General features: G+C 42.4%; 2 protein-coding genes across 3 annotated transcripts; one reads left to right on the top strand and one right to left on the bottom strand.

Annotated features, from left to right (window-relative positions):
* The first annotated feature begins 5 nt into the window (after positions 1-5).
* On the top strand, positions 6-9102 carry lrrc47 (leucine rich repeat containing 47). The gene is made up of 7 exons (XM_006642069.3): positions 6-630; positions 954-1418; positions 2365-2481; positions 4562-4677; positions 5340-5442; positions 6250-6339; positions 8058-9102. Exons 1-7 carry the CDS (start codon positions 55-57, stop codon positions 8292-8294), a joined length of 1704 nt encoding a protein of 567 aa, XP_006642132.2. The 5' UTR covers positions 6-54; the 3' UTR covers positions 8295-9102.
* Positions 9103-13165: 4063 nt separating this feature from the next.
* On the bottom strand, positions 13166-16192 carry smim1 (small integral membrane protein 1). 2 transcript variants are annotated; one of them, XM_006642068.3, is made up of 3 exons: positions 16066-16192; positions 14520-14637; positions 13166-14307 (listed from the first exon to the last, which is right to left on the bottom strand). In XM_006642068.3, exons 2-3 carry the CDS (start codon positions 14618-14620, stop codon positions 14181-14183), a joined length of 228 nt encoding a protein of 75 aa, XP_006642131.1. In that variant the 5' UTR covers positions 14621-14637; positions 16066-16192; the 3' UTR covers positions 13166-14180. The 2 variants fall into 2 exon arrangements, with proteins under 2 accessions (XP_006642131.1, XP_015192437.1); XM_015336951.2 differs by having other exon boundaries at positions 14520-14688; positions 16066-16189.
* Positions 16193-16303: the final 111 nt, after the last annotated feature.

The raw sequence follows: 16303 nt of genomic DNA on the forward strand, positions 1-16303 counted from the left end.
CTACTTCCGGGTGTGGGTTCCTTCTTTTCTGTCTCCGGAGTTCAGCTCAGCAGCATGGAGGGAGAGAGTGTAAACCGGTGGGAAGAGATTGAAAAGGCTGAGAAAGAGAAGAGACGAGAGCTCGTCCTGCAGGGAGCCAACATCGATAAGAAAATTCAGCAAGCTGGGGGGCTGAATCCCAAAATATACGAATTAACACTCCTGAATTACCTTGAAATCAGCCAGTGTCCGAGTCTCCGGGTATTGCATCAGGGAATCGAGAATCTCCTCCATCTCCAGAGTCTGATACTCTGCAGGAACAAACTGTCCGAGATCCCCAAAGGCGTAGGCAGTCTCAAGTTTTTGAAAGTCTTGGACGTCTCCGTCAACGAGCTGGTTTCCTTACCCGATGAAGTCTCGCAGCTCGGCGAGCTCACCACTCTGAACATCAGTTGCAATAAGATCCAAACCTTGCCCGGCGGGCTTAGCAGGTGCACAAAGCTGTCTTCCATCAACATCTCCAAAAATGAGATCACCAAGTTCCCTGACGACTTATATTCGGATGAGCTGGAGTTGCTCAGCACGATCATAGCCTCGGAGAACGCAATCGAGGAGCTGAGCGGAGAAATCCATTGTCTGACCGCTCTCAAGGTTTGTATCAATAAGCCTTAGCAGTACAAGTGCTTAAGAGGAGAAAATGAGCTAAATTAAATTGCATCAAATTCACAACAATACAGCATGTGTTCGGGATTTTTCTCAGCGTCTATTATGTTGGCAGTAAATACCTTTGACCTGCCATTTAAAAAGTTGGAAGTGGGTAACTGGTGACAGAGGTCTTTCAGGTGGCAATGATGGTCATCTCAAATTGTCAGTTGTCATATCAAATACCTGCTGTAGGTTTTTGCTCTGATCCTCTGAAATGTACCCAGTGGAATAGTCCAGGCTGATCTTTTTATTCTGTCTGTGTCCTGTAGAATTTGGATCTGTCTAACAACAAGCTGACTGACATCCCCGCCGAGCTGGCCGACTGCGCCAGGCTGAAGGAGATCAACTTTCGCGGCAACAGCCTGAAGGATAAGCGTCTGGAGAAGATGGTGAATGGCTGTCAGACCAAGTCCGTCCTGGACTACCTTCGAGCCGGTGGGAGAGGGAGAGGAAAGGGCAAACCCCAGGAGGCTGGGGAAAAGGAGGGGGGGAGGGAGAAAGAGAGGAAGAAGAAAGCTGACAGGCGACAGAAGAGCAAAAAAGAGACGGAGGAGGAGGAGGAGGATCTGAATAGGATGGTGGTCAGGATCCTGCACGTCTCCGAGAGCCCAGCTGCACTCACAGTAAAGGCCACCCCAGCGGTTAAAGATGTGCGGCCCTACATCGTGTGCTGTGTGGTGAAGGGGATGAACCTGAAGCCCGGCAATGCCCTGAAACGGTTTCTCACAGCGCAGGTAACGAAACTCTTGGGGTTTGTCTCAGGTTGGGCGGCAGAGCCGGCAGGAGAGTCATCTGAGCCAAACCCAAGCAGACTGCGGTGTCTGCACAGAAACACAGAACGGGCGCGCTGTAGGGTCAGCCTTTGAAGGCAGTTCTTCTCGCCAAGATAGAGCTGCTCTTTCACAGAGCCACATGTATGGTACATGGCCCTACCCTTCCGAGCAGCCCTGGGATTTTCAATGGCCAAGTAGTTTAATGTCTGATCTGGAGGATGGCTCCTCCTACCGAGTCCAGGGTCACCCTGCTGGGATATTTGTGGGGGAAATTGTGATGCAGAGGGAAGAGTCTCACCCACTAATTCACAGATGCCACCTAACAGTAGGAAACCGGTTTCCTTCAAGGCCCCCTAACTTAGACCAGACAAGACCCGGCCCGGCTTAGCTTCTGAAATCTGATGGGGGCTCAGGGCAGGTGTGGGGGGAATGAAACTTGCAGGCTGGGGTAAACTATGTGGATTCCTGTAGGAGTGGTGCATAAAGACGATGGAGGAGTTGATGTCTTTTAAGTAGTGCAGTATTTATTTTTAATGTAATGTTTGTATGTGATTTGAAAGGCAAAACAAATTTCTGAGAAATCCGACAATAAAATATGGTCATATTGCAAATTTACACGAAAATGTACTGCACTTCATAAAGGTGTTGGCAGCTGCACCTCTTGAAAGCTTTTTCCCAGTGTGAAACACTAGGTGGCACACTGGTGTTACTGAATAGCAAAGCTTTTCCGATTGTAAATTTGAAGAACTAAAATAGGTTCTGTTTAGTTTGTGACTTTGGTCATATACAGCTTTCAGGAGCTCCAGTGTTAGCACGGGCTATATTCTTACTCTCCACCATTATAGCACTGCCAGAAACTGCTTTGTGGTTGTTTGACCGATGGAGCTCCCTGTGGTTGTGAATTTAGATCAAGCTCCACGATGAGATCTGCGAGAAGAGAACAGCTGCCACTATAGCGACTCATGACCTTCAGCTCGTCAAAGGGCCTCTACTGTATGATGCAAGGCCACCCAAAACACTAAAGGTAATGTGCTCCTTAACCACCCCAATCTGCTGTTCACCCCTGGGATGCATGAAGCTCATTCTTCTTCCTGTGCCGTTAATGAAGAAGAATGTTGACATGTCCCGCATTCATTTTAAATTTCCTTCAGTGTAGAAGTCCTGCTGTTATGAGCACAGCCTATTTTTATTTCTTTACTTTCTTCAAGAATTAAATTGTTTTTTTGGTGTGAAGGGAAGTGGGGTAAAGTAGTTTTTTTTTTCCAACTACGTTAAAAAAAAGGTTTTCCGGCTCTCATGAGGTATTTTGGGTTTTTGAATTTCCGCTGCAGAAAAATGGCAGAAGATGAAATGTGCAAATAGATTTGTGAAGCCTTGGATTTAAGAATCATTAATGGGATTTTCTGGTCAGTGCTCCAGTTTGAGCTCGTCTCACAATAAATGAAGCCACAACAGAGCCCATTCATTCTGTGTTTTTTAATATATATATATTCTACTTCTCAACTTTTGTGAGTGCTCAGTGCAGAGAACTGTTGCAAACAGCCAAAATCACATATACCAAAGTCCACCACTATACTATGTAATATGTGATAATTAAAATACTTGTGCATTGACTATTAGTTAAAAAACATTGACCAACTAAAAGAAACAACAGTAATCACAAATTTATCTCAATCTGTTAAAATTCCTCCTCTGCATCCAGCGTGCACAGTCTCTCTGCCTGCGTGATCAGCACGCCCCGCTGTAATAAACTTGTAGAGTCATCTCCAGCCTGTCACTGCAGGCTGCCAACCGGGAGCGTTTGCTAAGATATAAAAACAAGACTCAGTCACTAGCTGGGTTCGTCTCTCGATCCTGGTCTGTTTTGTAGCTGATTTGAAAGCTGCGGATAACCTTCAGCTTGGCTTCATTCTTCCATACAAGACGGCCAGACCGAATCGCGAATAAGCCCCTGCTAAACTTCTGGTATTAGTCTGCCGCTAATGACATTGTGCAGCTCATTCTTCATGTCTTTCTTCAATTCTTCTGGTTAGTGTTTTATTGTCCCAGGAAGCTCCTGGAATCCAGTTGCAGTTTTGCAGTCGAAGTGGGTCTGCATTTTAAACAACAGTCACTCAAAGTGCAGAAGATGGGGAGTTAGTAAGGGATGGAGCGATGCCAGATTCTTCTTTTGTGCAGAATCCGGTTTCTGAAGCCCAGGTTTAATTAGGTGCATGCAGCCCTCACGTTACGGCCAGTCTTAATAATAAATGAAGGCTGAATGTTTCTCCACTTGAGCAGGGGGTTATTGTTTCTGTGTACGGTTACATTGCACAAGATAGGTATAGAGTTATACATGCTGGAGGCACAGCACATCAGTCTGTGCAATTGACACATAGCGATCTTTACACTGAAGGATCTCCATGAGGATGTCTGGAGACTTGGATCAGGGTGTTTAGCACATAATCATTATTTTGTATGATTTGTATGACCTAAAAATTCATTTTTCATTTGTTAACAACAATAGTATTTGTAACTTAATAATAATTTGATAATAATAGGGGCTACCATTAACAACACATGTATTCAAATTAGGTTTTTCAATTAGACTTATTGGTCACTGTGACAGTGATCCAGGCTCTACTGGAAAACAGTGCATATATATTCATCCTAATTGTATATTTATCACAGTTGGGCTGTTATCTAGTATTTTCAGTCTTTTAGATTTCACACAATCCAGTACAACCTGACACTGCAAATAAAAGTTTAAATTGCCTAAATAAGTGAATATTTTAAAAATGATAGACAAGATAGACGAAACGTCAGAAAATCTAGTAGCTATCAGCTCATTATATTTATTAACTCCGGATATGTCTGAACTAAAGTAGAAGATTAACTTGTTGAAGATAACATTGAACTTTAAATTTAATTTTTGCACAATTGCAGTTAACCCCTTAAACGTAGCCACGCAGTTTGTAAGGATTTTGATCCTCTTTAGAGAAGTCCTGAATATTGCATGTAGAGAAAAAAACATTTTAATCTTCCTAAGAGGGGCCTACTCACAGAAGCTCACTGGGTTGTGCCTCAGTGACGGGCCAGTGAGAGACGCTTGTTTTAACTGGCAGATCATCCCGCTGGGCCGGAAGGAGATGAAGGCGGTGGATTTAGTGAGGCAGCTCCAGCTGGAAGCGGAGGAGCAGAGGAAACAGAAGAGGCGTCAGAATGTGTCTGGGCTCCACAAGTGAGTGACTGTGTTTGACCTTCCCACCCCACTAATCACAGATTACAGACCAGGTGCATGACTGCAGCACTTCATCACCAGCGGCCTGGAGTCTCTCCAGTGCTGACCCTCCAAAAAGTTCCCCACCTTTGGTAAATGATTTTTGTGAAGAACTGCGGGTTCTGAGTTATGATTCTGTTTGCAGCTGTCTCTCCTGTACAATGTCTTCCTGTGCGCAGTGGATAGCACAGTCACTTCACAGCTCCTGGGTGCTGGCTTTGAATCTGGCCCTGTCTGTTGGCATTTTCTCCCCATGCTCAGTTGTCCAGAAAGGGTCCGCACACGTGCTGTACAGGTCGATCTGCATTTCTCAGTTGTCATTTTGCACGCATTCATGCGTGTCTAAGGATCAAGCAGTTACTGATAGTTAATGGACGTGTGGGCTCTGTTTATGTTCAACATTTCAAAAAACTTTCCTTTTAAATGACCTGATCTAGTATATTCTACCCCGGTAAGCAGCATAAGAGACTCTGATGATAACCATAGATGTCTTAATCCAGGACAGAAGTCTTTAACCTTCAGTGCTGGCGTTCTGCTTTTGTGGTGCCCTTTTCTCAATATTTCTGCAAGGTGGTTGATGTGTTGTTTGCACTCTGCTGTGTCTTGCATGCTGCTTGTCTCAGGTACCTGCAGCTTCTGGATGGGAAGGAAAACTACCCCTGTGTGGTTGATGCAGACGATCATGTCATCTCGTTCCCGCCAATCACCAACAGTGACAAGACAAAGGTAACCACAGCAGCCTGTGGGATCAGTGGGGCACTGCTGGGCACTCTCAGTATGGTTATGTGGTAGTATTCAGCACAGCATCTATTGATAACAAGCTGGTATTGCCCTCGTAGAAGACTGGTTTCTGGAAGGATGTTATGTGTTCAATATATCCATAAAACTGTGCAAAGTACATAGTTTCAGGATTAAACATTTCCTCATACCTTATGTAGCCCATTTTATTGTGTCTCTCCGGATATATTCTCACCCATCTTATCAGTTATCTTGTTTCTTTTGACCTCATATTGATAGCAAATGCTGACTCCATGATCTGCTTACTACAGCATTCTGTGCAGATGGCTCAAACTCATGATATTCACCCTTCTGTACTCCAACCAGCTTGTGCCCCTTTTTTCCAGTCATAGCAGACTTGTTGTGGTGCTTGGGTGCCAAATTATGAGGTTGAGAAGAGGTTCTGTCTCCTGTGTGACAGATTGATTATCTAATAGACGCTAACCATTGTAAAGTCTTCACGACGCACAAGAGGGTTCAACAGTTTTGCTAGATGGCATTTTTACCATCTGCTGAGTGTGTGAATAAGTCACTTGTTGGAACAATGAATCAGTCAAGTAACCAAAAAGCAATTGAAAAATTAATATTTCCATTAAGGTTGCATCGATATCTGATGTGCACCAATGTTAAGAATACCCATTACATTTTTGATTACATAGACAACTGATTTTTATAGGTCTTATCATTTCAGTGTTTTTTTACTGCATGAATAGCCATAACAAAAAAAAGCATTGACATATTTTCCCTCATCCCCAGATGAGAAAGTCTACTAGAGAGCTATTTGTAGAAGTGACCAGCTCAACCAGCCTGCAGATCTGCAAGGATATCATGGATTCTCTGATTGTGGTGAGATACATATTTTAAGGGGTTAAACACCAAAGTGTTCATAAGAAAGGATCACTTTATTGGACATATACAATTTCTTGTATTAGGAATTTGTCTTTTTTTGCATACCCCAGCTTGCTCTCCATGAGACACACAGACAGGGAGAGTAGTCAAGGGACAGTGCAGGTCAGCCATTTATATGGCGCCCCTGGAGCAGCTGGGGTTAAGGGCCTTGTTCAGGGGCCCAACGGAGTAGGATTCCTCTGCCGTTGCTTTTTGATCTCTTATCTGATAATCGGAAATGACCATAAATTAACCAGAATGAAACAATGGCATTTTAGTTTGTCTCTTGCTCAGAGAGAAATTAACTATCTTGATTTCTCTCCTTGAGCTATTTATTCAGCACATCACGTGATCTAAAGAAAAAGAATAAGTTACATTTTTTCAGATATGTATTTTTGCCAACAAATTGTAGTCTGGCCACTGCTTGCTCTTTTAGTGCCATATAAAACCTGAAACTGTCATATTATTGCAGAATGCCTGTAGGACAGGCTAATGCAAGCATTCAATAGCATGTGTATAGTGCCTGTACCCATGTGCAGCGTTCTGAAGCAGCCAGAGCTGCTTGAAAAAGGTACTGAAATAAATGCATTGTCTGAAAACACTGCTCAGTAAAGGTGATGTGTCTTCTGCACATCTGCCGTATAAATAGTCATCTCATCTCAATTTTTCTACAGCTTGCTCCTGGTGAGGGTCGCGACAAATAATTGTTGTCATTTGCAAATTGACAGGAATAATAAACAACATGGAGCTTGGCACGAGCAGCTCAGTAAAGCTTTCAGCAGGCAGATGACAGGTCATTGCAGATCTGAGCCCAGATAAACAAGTGCTCTGTTGTAACACAATAAATGGAAAATCCTGCACTCTGGTAAAGGAGCACGTTCAGGGGTGGCTGTTAGATAGTGAGGGCTCTCGCTGCGCTGGAACGTGCTGTGAAAGTTAGAACTAGCACCTGCATTTCCTCAGCAGTAGCCCTCCTACTGTCTGAGCTCCAAGAAGCTGCCTGTTGTAATTTGTGCATTCTTGGTTACAGTTCTCAGGTACCTCCTGAATATTTTACTTTGTTTAAGCAAGTGTTTGAATGTCTATTAGAAGCTCTTAAGATGAAAAGCCTGGTTATTTATGTTGGTAGAAAATAAGAGAAAACAAAATTCAAGGAAAAAGTTTTTGGTATCCTTTGAGTAAAGTATACATTTCAGATCTGTAAATGTATAAGCCAGACTTATCATAATTAGCGTGTATTTGTGTATAAAGATTTTAATTGAGGGGTGGCGATTAGGACTATGAAATAGGGCTGACTTTGGACTTTCCAGTGCTTGTAGCCACGTGTATTCTAGAAATGCAGTACTTGCAGAATCTGTACTGTGCTGCAAAGATTGTTTAAACAGCATTGCAAAGACTGCTATAAATAAAAAAATGTGCAAATATTGAGAAGTGATGATTGGTTTGTGCACACTTTATAACAAAGTGTCATTGTTGTTTTTTATGCATATACTAATATGGAAGGTCTTGACTGGTGTGAGATGTACTGTTTTTATTCAGGTGAATAAACTGTACAGGTGACTCTGGTGACTTGTTTTGTTCTTGTTAGATACATTTCCGAAAGAGATCAGCCTAACTTCACCAGCTGCCAGATGTAATGTGTGCTTATCTATCTCCTTTTTGCTTTCTTTGGCCAGAAAATGGCAGAGCTGAACAAGTTCACCTTTGACCACCGGGAGGAAGCGACATCAGACGGGGAGGACGGTCCAGCGCGCCGGGAGGAGGCCGTGGAGCCCCCCGGCGATGAAACCGCCTCTCCGGAGCTCATTGTACAGCAGGTTCGAATCGCGGACACTGATGGAAACCTGAAAGTGGTCTACCCATCTAAAACGGATCTTAACGTGGACGTGAGAAACCTGACTGTTATCCGCTAGCGCCGAGTGAGGCCTCTGTTCCTGTGGGATCGGCCCTGTTTCCCTCTGCATCCTTTTGAGCAGGAGTGGCTCTGAAAGAAATGAAAGTCCGTCTGTATTGCTGTATTGTTGTGCTGTAAAAGTGAAAAAATAAGAAGGGAAAGAGTTACTAATGAGTGGAATCCAAAAGGCCCATCTAGCCTGTTTGCTAGGTATTATCTCTCAATCCCAGGATCTCAGACAGCTGTTTCCTGAAGGAAACCAGGGTATCAGCTTTAACACCGTGGCTGGGCACCTTGTTAGGTGTGGAACACAGTTCGTATGCTTCCCTTAAACACCTCCTGTTCAGTAGCTTTGAGAAGCCTTTTCTGAAGCTTATTTTTTTAAATAGCAGAGTTGATCAACACAGAAAATACCACTTATCAGGAGGAGGAGCAGAGCAGTCGTACCCAGCACAATCTACCAATAAGTAACAATGCCAGGCAAATGGGGAAGGTTTAAACAATCTTAAAATGAATTTGTTAACTGTTCTTTTTTTGCTGCCCATATATATTTTGTAACGCACTTCATGTTTCAATTTTTCAGGTGCATATTACACTCAAACAGTATTGAGTGAGGTAACTGGTATTAATTAATGCACTAACTTTGTAGATTCCCCTAATGTTATTTCCCACATCATAACACTGCTTTTTGACGTAAAGTCATGTAATACTCCTGAGAAAAGGAAGGCCACTTCATGTTATGTTGCTTTAATTGTTGCATAATTTGTTTTTATATGGGACAACTAATTTCTTTTCCAAAATAAATATTCCCATAAGAAAGCTCTTTATCTTTTTGGAACTGATGTGATTTTTTTCCAACACTTCTTACTTTTTAGTACTGGAAGAATTCTGCATGACAGTTTAATGATTCATATTGTGTTGTTAGCTGTAGTCTGTGTTGTTTGTCAGATAAAATTATTTTCCTTTTGTACGGGACATATGAAAACATTCAGCCCATTGAGTCTTTAGCACTTCAGATCATAAGCAAAGTAACGCCGGCCACTATAATTACTCGATATTATCGTTCTGCCTGAGATTCCACATAGAGAAAGCATGTATCAGTTTGCACTTGACGTGTAATATCCCTTTTACAATGGATACCTTCACTGTTCCTCATGGGTTCGCCACACCCTATCTCCAAAACTGGAACTGTCCAAGAATATGTTTAGAAATTAGAAGATGCTTGCGTCATTGATTAAAAAAAAAACTTCTACAGCAAAGCATGCTTTAAAAACGATCATTTGCATTGGTAGGACTTTGTTGCGTGAGCACAAAGGGAGACTAGGGCTGAGCACTGTACCCCGTTTCACCTGATCGGGCCCGCTCTGTACCGTCAAGGTAACGATGCGCACAGCAGAATCAGTGACGCCCTGAAACTCTATGGGAATTCGGAAGGGACTAGAAAACGTGTCGGGTACTGTTACCGATCACATTTCTGTGTTGGGCTAGAAGTGACTAAAGGAGGCGTCAACAGAGCAGGTAACTGTATAAAACGCCTGAGCGCCAAGTGAAGTCGACGTATTTAAAACCGGCGATTACGAAATAAGCTTTCAGGCCAGGGTGACCACATAATCGGAAAATGACCATGAAGACGGGTCACAGGGTCAAACACAAGAAGCAGCCTTGGTCTGAGACGAGCAGGGGAAATTACAGGAAGGTCAAATGGATAGAAGCGGGAGAAGGGGCCGGTGAAGAGCCGTCGGAGATGAATGTTAAGTGCACCAGCAGGCCACGTACATCAAACCCATCCGTCGCCAATTTGCGATCGGAAACTGCCTCATCCTTTCGCCCCGTGGGCAAACGGACTAACACGGCAGGGCTGATAACCAGGTCCAGCCCTTTGGTGGTGGCAGCTCTGCAGAAATACACCCCCAGGCGCAACAGCACCGATGACCTGACGGGAACCATGCTTTTGCCTCCGATCAAGGGGTCCAGAACTTCCCCTGGTCGGTCCGTATGGATGAAGATGTGCGCGTCGCCTTCTCCGCGTCTGGGACGCGAAGAGCCCGGAGAGAAAGAGAGACTCGAAGCCAGGCGGTCCAAAGCAAAACCGGACAGAGGAAATCTGTCAGGCCGGCTCCAAGCTGATCGGCGAAATGAGACCTTGACGAGATCACTCCACGTGTATGATCACTCCAGTCTCGCTGCCCAAAAAGTCGCGAAATGCCTTCAATATGAAAAGCCACTGAGCGCCGCTTTAACCAGCACAGAATGTGTCAGTAAAAAGTCCAGCGTCCATCTCCAATCGGCAAAACCAGGTTCTGCTTCCCTCGATCCATCGGCTAAGAAACAGAAGCCGGACCAGGGCTGCGCCCACAACGCCCCCGACAGCCCGGGGAAGACCACCGGGCTCCCCGGTGCCGGCGCCAACGCGCCACAGAGCCCGGGGGCTTTTTCCACAGGGTCTGCGGCTGAAAGCGGACATCAGCGCGCACGACGGGCGGAGGACGTGGACGGCGATGGAGAAACGCACCCCCCGCCGGAGGAGGACTATTACACGAGCCAGAGAATCGCCGAGTGGGTCTTGAAAGTGAACGCCAGCCTGTTTTCTCCGGCAAGCGATACGCACAGCACCAGCGGCGGCCCGGGCACAGAGCAGGACACGGCCATCAAGATCGTCTACGACGGGGACTGACAGCGGATGACAACGTTTCTTAAGCTCAAACAAAAAAAACTTTCCTCAAACCGGTTGACTATGAATGCTCTCTGCAAACACCCCACAGGCTTAGAAGGTCAATCGTGGTCAGGCGCTGTAAATGTTACTTTTGCTCTCCAGTATGAGTGGGACGGCACCCTTTTTATTTATTAATGTACAATTCGATGTTTTATTTATATTATTAGCTTCGTGAATGTTAAATTGTTGCCATTAGGCAACCGTTCGTCCTGGATCGAACTTGCTTCACGTAACCCTGGCCCTATACCATTAAAGAGGAATCGAACCAAAAAAACACGGTCTCTTGAGAAATAACTGGTGTATTTTCAGCTGTTGTGCATTGTTATTAAAAGGTTGAAAGACATGTAGCCTACCTGCGACTAAACACGCTCTAGCCTGCGGCTCTATCCTTCACCTCCCTGAGAACACCTGGACCGCAGCGCTTTTGGGACAGTTTTGGCAGACTCGAGTCTTGTGCGGTATTCTCTCCGTTTAGTCAGCCGGGAGATTGACGACTTGTGTAGCCCCCGCTGTTCAGAGCACATCTAGTTTAACCGGACGCATGTGTTTGTTCCCAGGTATGTGCTTTTAAAAATAGGGGTCGTTGTTTTTTCCATTTTCAATTGTCTTTCGACAGGCACGTCGCTCGCGCTGTATTCATTCAGGGCACTCACGTCACGTGCGCCAGTGCCTTCACATGCCGTGACCATGAATGGTAGCACAACCTGAACTTTGTAAATGCAACATTTATTCCATTAATACTGTACGCTTCTTTTTTAAATTGATTTTTGAGGTATATAAACCTGCTAACACTTAATTTACATGTGCTTACATTTACTTAATGTGCTATGCCGCTATGAAATATGAATGTTTTTTTTTCAGTTCTGAGGCAAATTACTGAACATTTAGGAATCAATGATATAGCTTCCATTGAACAAATATCTTTTCGCTTCTGAAAGTGTTACTATCGCATGAGACTGCCTTTATTTCACTGCTAAAACGTGTACGTTGCGATTATCTCTAATAGTGCCAGAACTCTACAGCGGTGATCAGTAAATATCCTTGTTCACCAATAATTCATTTTAATATTGGGTTTAATATATACTTATACTATATTTCTAGAAATCGTTCCATGTAATGTTGTAGGGTTTTGTCGAACACGACAATATTTTTGTCCGTGTGTATATACAGTATATATATATATGTGTGTGTGTGGAAGATGACAGTCTTTAATGAAGTCGGGCACTTTCCTCATCATATCTGAAGACGGCACCGCCTACAGTCCTCAAACTGCAATATTAGTTTGGAAACTGTGATCCTGAGAGAAGAGCTCCACGTAGTGTTCCACTAATGGTACTTACAGTGGCAGCCTGATTTTTCAACCTATCACATTGCCTGCTTCGCTTCTGAGATCTGAGCCGATCAGCCTACAAGGTAGCTGCATAGGCCTACTAGTTTGTAACAGTATAAGACTTTAAGGAAACATTTTCCACTAGTATATGTTTCAGATACTTAAGATGTCAGCCTTTAGTTCTTGTATTGAGTAGAGTAAATAGCTTATATATCGGACTTAGATACCTAAAACCCTCTTCATTTGTTTCCATGAATGCATGGTCAAATGAAACAAAACCTTTATCCTACGCAGCAATTGTTTCGCCAGCCTTTTATCAGTAGGTACCAGAAAGCCAGGGCAGACCTGTTTCTTTCAGTATCAATTATACTGTATCTTAAACTACCTGATCTGCAGCCTTCAAACACACACAAGAAGGGAAGATCTTTTTATAGTCAAAGAGAGTCACTAACCTGATCTGCTTAGAATAATGTATAAGTTAATTTCAGAATACTACTGCATTTGAGATATTTGCTATCTTAATGTAATATTAACATTCTTCTGGGAATTTTTTTCATGATTTTATGTAGACAATTTAAAGACATTTCTGCCATTGAGAGATACTAGTTGACCATTTTAATGAAACTGTGGTTCAAGTTATATATCTCTGTTTATACAGTAACTCTACAAAATCAAATATTGGAAGGAACAGTTTTTAGTTATAAAAAATATCTTTGAAGTACAGATTTCAATCCCTTTAAGGTTATATTGGTCTGTTTAAACAAATATCTCAAAGTATTTTAAAAACAAAAATGTAATATGTTTTATGATGTCATTTCATTAAAAAAAGGATACAAAAACCTTGTCATATGATAATGAAACATTTAAGTTTAATTTGCACCGTTTAAAACTACAACTATGCCAGAGGGCTGTACAGAAGAAAATGGAAACACAACAGCAGAAAAATACAAAGAATGAGATCAGTAAAATACAAAGTAAAACAAACAGTATATTTAAACAGGTTGTGCCTTCTAAACTAGAATGTTTTCAGATGTGATACAAAACTCTGAGCATTTAGTTTCTCTGGGTGATTCAGTGATTCTATAACCCTCCCAGTCTCCCTACAGAATGAAACACAGAGCTGATACACCCATTTCTTTGCTTTAATTGAAAAGTACGAGTGTGCAGGATTGGTCAACTTCAAAGTTACCAGGTTAAAACTGGCAGCCTCCACACTGTAACAGGAAATGCCTGATTCATTTGCAACATTTTTTAACGAACTTGCAGGAACACAAGGATCACTTTTCCTTAACCAGGTTTCTCATTTTGATTTCTCTACTTTGGAATGACAGTAGAAATTTAGTATGAGAGGCATGATTCCATACTAAAAAGAATGAAGATAATGACAATTTCAGTCATATTCATAAAGCTTAGACATGCTACATAACCCAATAGAGCAGGTATTTCAAACCACACAGCCATTGTCCTGCAGGCCTGGAATGCATGTGAACGTTTCCTAATTAAGCAAATAATTGATTCCATTAAGTTATTCAGGGGTCAGATGGAAAACCCGAGGACACCATCACTCTCCAGGATGTAGAGCTCACCGTGGATAAAACGCTCTGAAAATTGCCCAGCATGAAAGCACACACACAATACAAGAATAACTTTTCACATTCAGACAGTGATTGTTTACTTTAAAAAAACTTGTATACATTTACATTCCACGTCAGAGATGTACAGCGTGTTCATTTATGTTACTTTACATGTTTTAAAGGGCTATACAGGATTCGATATTGACATTTGGTTGTAATCCGTAAATAATGGGATTATTATTTTTCAAATTCCGACAGTATTTGCTTCATTTATACTTTAAATGTCTCCTATTTGCACTTGTGAACGTAGTACCCAGAAACGTATCCAATGAGGTAAATGACGATCATGAAAACAAGGACTGCCGCCACTTTCACAGCGATTCCCAGATTTCCGGTGAACATCTTATCATAGCACCTGCCCAGAGCAAAAAAAAATACAAAAAAAAGTTTCAGACACGCTAGGATCATTCTATCTATCTAAAGGTATATCACACTCATTTGTGAAAATGTACATCCGTATCTCGACCACCACCTTCAGCCTTTACTATTAGTATGAGCCTTGTCTTTACACATGCGTGATTGAAACTCTTTGCCAGGGCTGTATTAATAATGGTAAAATGATCTCACGCTAACACTCCGGACGCAGAGGAAGACCCAGTCATGCGTACGTCATCCCGGGTGCTCTCATTCCAGCTGGTGTACCGCACATCTGTATCCTGGGGCTCCATTCCTCTATTGCACACAGCTGGAAAACCAACAAGTCACTTTGCCGTGGTTGTTGTACTTTTACAAAAATCTGGAAAAAAAAAGTAATTTTTGTATAAATATGATTTATTCCCTGTAAACGAAGCTGCATAAACCGCCACTTGTTGAACAGATGTTTCAGCGTAAAAGTGTTTCACGATAATGTGAGAGTCCGAGGGAGTAGCAGCCTCGTCGATTTCCTTGTCGGCTAGCAGGTAAATAAGTAGGCGGTAAGAGTGTGTCCGCACAAGTGGAAATGTACCATGATGTGGTGCTTGCCAATCCTACTGAATTGCTGTTTATGCAAGGAAGAACAGTAGCAGCTGGGAGAAAAGAAACCCCAGGCGCAATAATAAGGCACTAAAACTCCGGTTAGGCGGTTTAAAAACACCAGCATGGTTGTGATCAATGTTTATTTGAAGGGTCTCGTTAGGGCAACACTTCTGTAGTCCAGTTCTTTTTGCTATTAATCATTCCACGTGACTACACTGGGAATGCAGTTTAGGGAGAATGTAACAGCTGCTGTTGACGGACTTCTTTGTCTAATATGTGAGCATTACATTATTAAAACTCTCGTTTCCCATTATTTCCCTGATAACTTTCCCATGGCAAAACACTGAAAAGACTCAAGTTTCAAGCCTGTGCGCTTCTGTTGTAACAGACTCCTGAAAGTGACGGGATACAGGGTACCTTCAATTATGATCTCATAAAGATTGACTTACCACAGAGCTTCTTGAGAAATTAATGTTTTTTTTAATTAAGAAATCACAGATGATTATTCGTAATTTTTTACTCATTAAGTTTCCTTTCTATTGCGAAAAACTGTTCCCAATTCAGACCAGACACGTTTTAAGCCCTGTTTATTCTAGTTTACATTTTAAAATGTTTGTGCACCACAAATATTAAAAAACAAGTCACGAGTTCAGTTCATAAATTCAAAATCGCCTTGAAACGATTAACATGCAAACTGAGCGCTAAACTAAATTGATGTTGCTGCTCAGTTAATGCGCAGCTCTGAACAATTCTTTTGAAGGAATTGAATAATTTGAATATGAAAAAAACAGCAAAGAGTATTAAGAGTTAAGAGTATTTTGCATGATCTTGCGCAATTATCCATTTTACCCATAAAAGGCCTTCAACAACTTCGATGAAACAAAAAGAACCTTGCAGTTCAAAACGTGAGAACAGGTGCAAATGACAGAATAATAATAGTAACAACGCCTGATCATTGCTCTGCATGTTCAGTACTTGAAGGTTTGCAAAAACATGCAAGTTTAGACAATCATTTTATTTTGAGTTCCTGTAATAATTATTCGGTACTTCATTATTACCGCTATGCAGTGGTAGATCAGGACGATTTGAATTATGACCAAAAAGCGGATTAGTAAAAGTCTAAAAAACGGTTTGTGTTGCTCTTCGCTCATGTTACCTGAAAATGAATCCAAAGCTGCAGTTAAGAAGACTGTCAGATTTCGTGAAGTTTACTTCTACTCCCACGCAGAGACTAGAACCTAGAGTTATATACTCCTTGTGTGGGGGACTTTTGACTCTCTGGTAATAATTAGATCCGACCTTTGACCAAGGAGAAACTCTTGAATAGAGAGCTGGAGTGGAAGCAGAAAACGTCCCATCATTTTTCTCAATTGCTTGTCACAACGCTATAAATC

Source organism: Lepisosteus oculatus, chromosome 25 (genome assembly GCF_040954835.1).
Source record: "Lepisosteus oculatus isolate fLepOcu1 chromosome 25, fLepOcu1.hap2, whole genome shotgun sequence".
Lineage (NCBI taxonomy): Eukaryota > Metazoa > Chordata > Actinopteri > Semionotiformes > Lepisosteidae > Lepisosteus > Lepisosteus oculatus.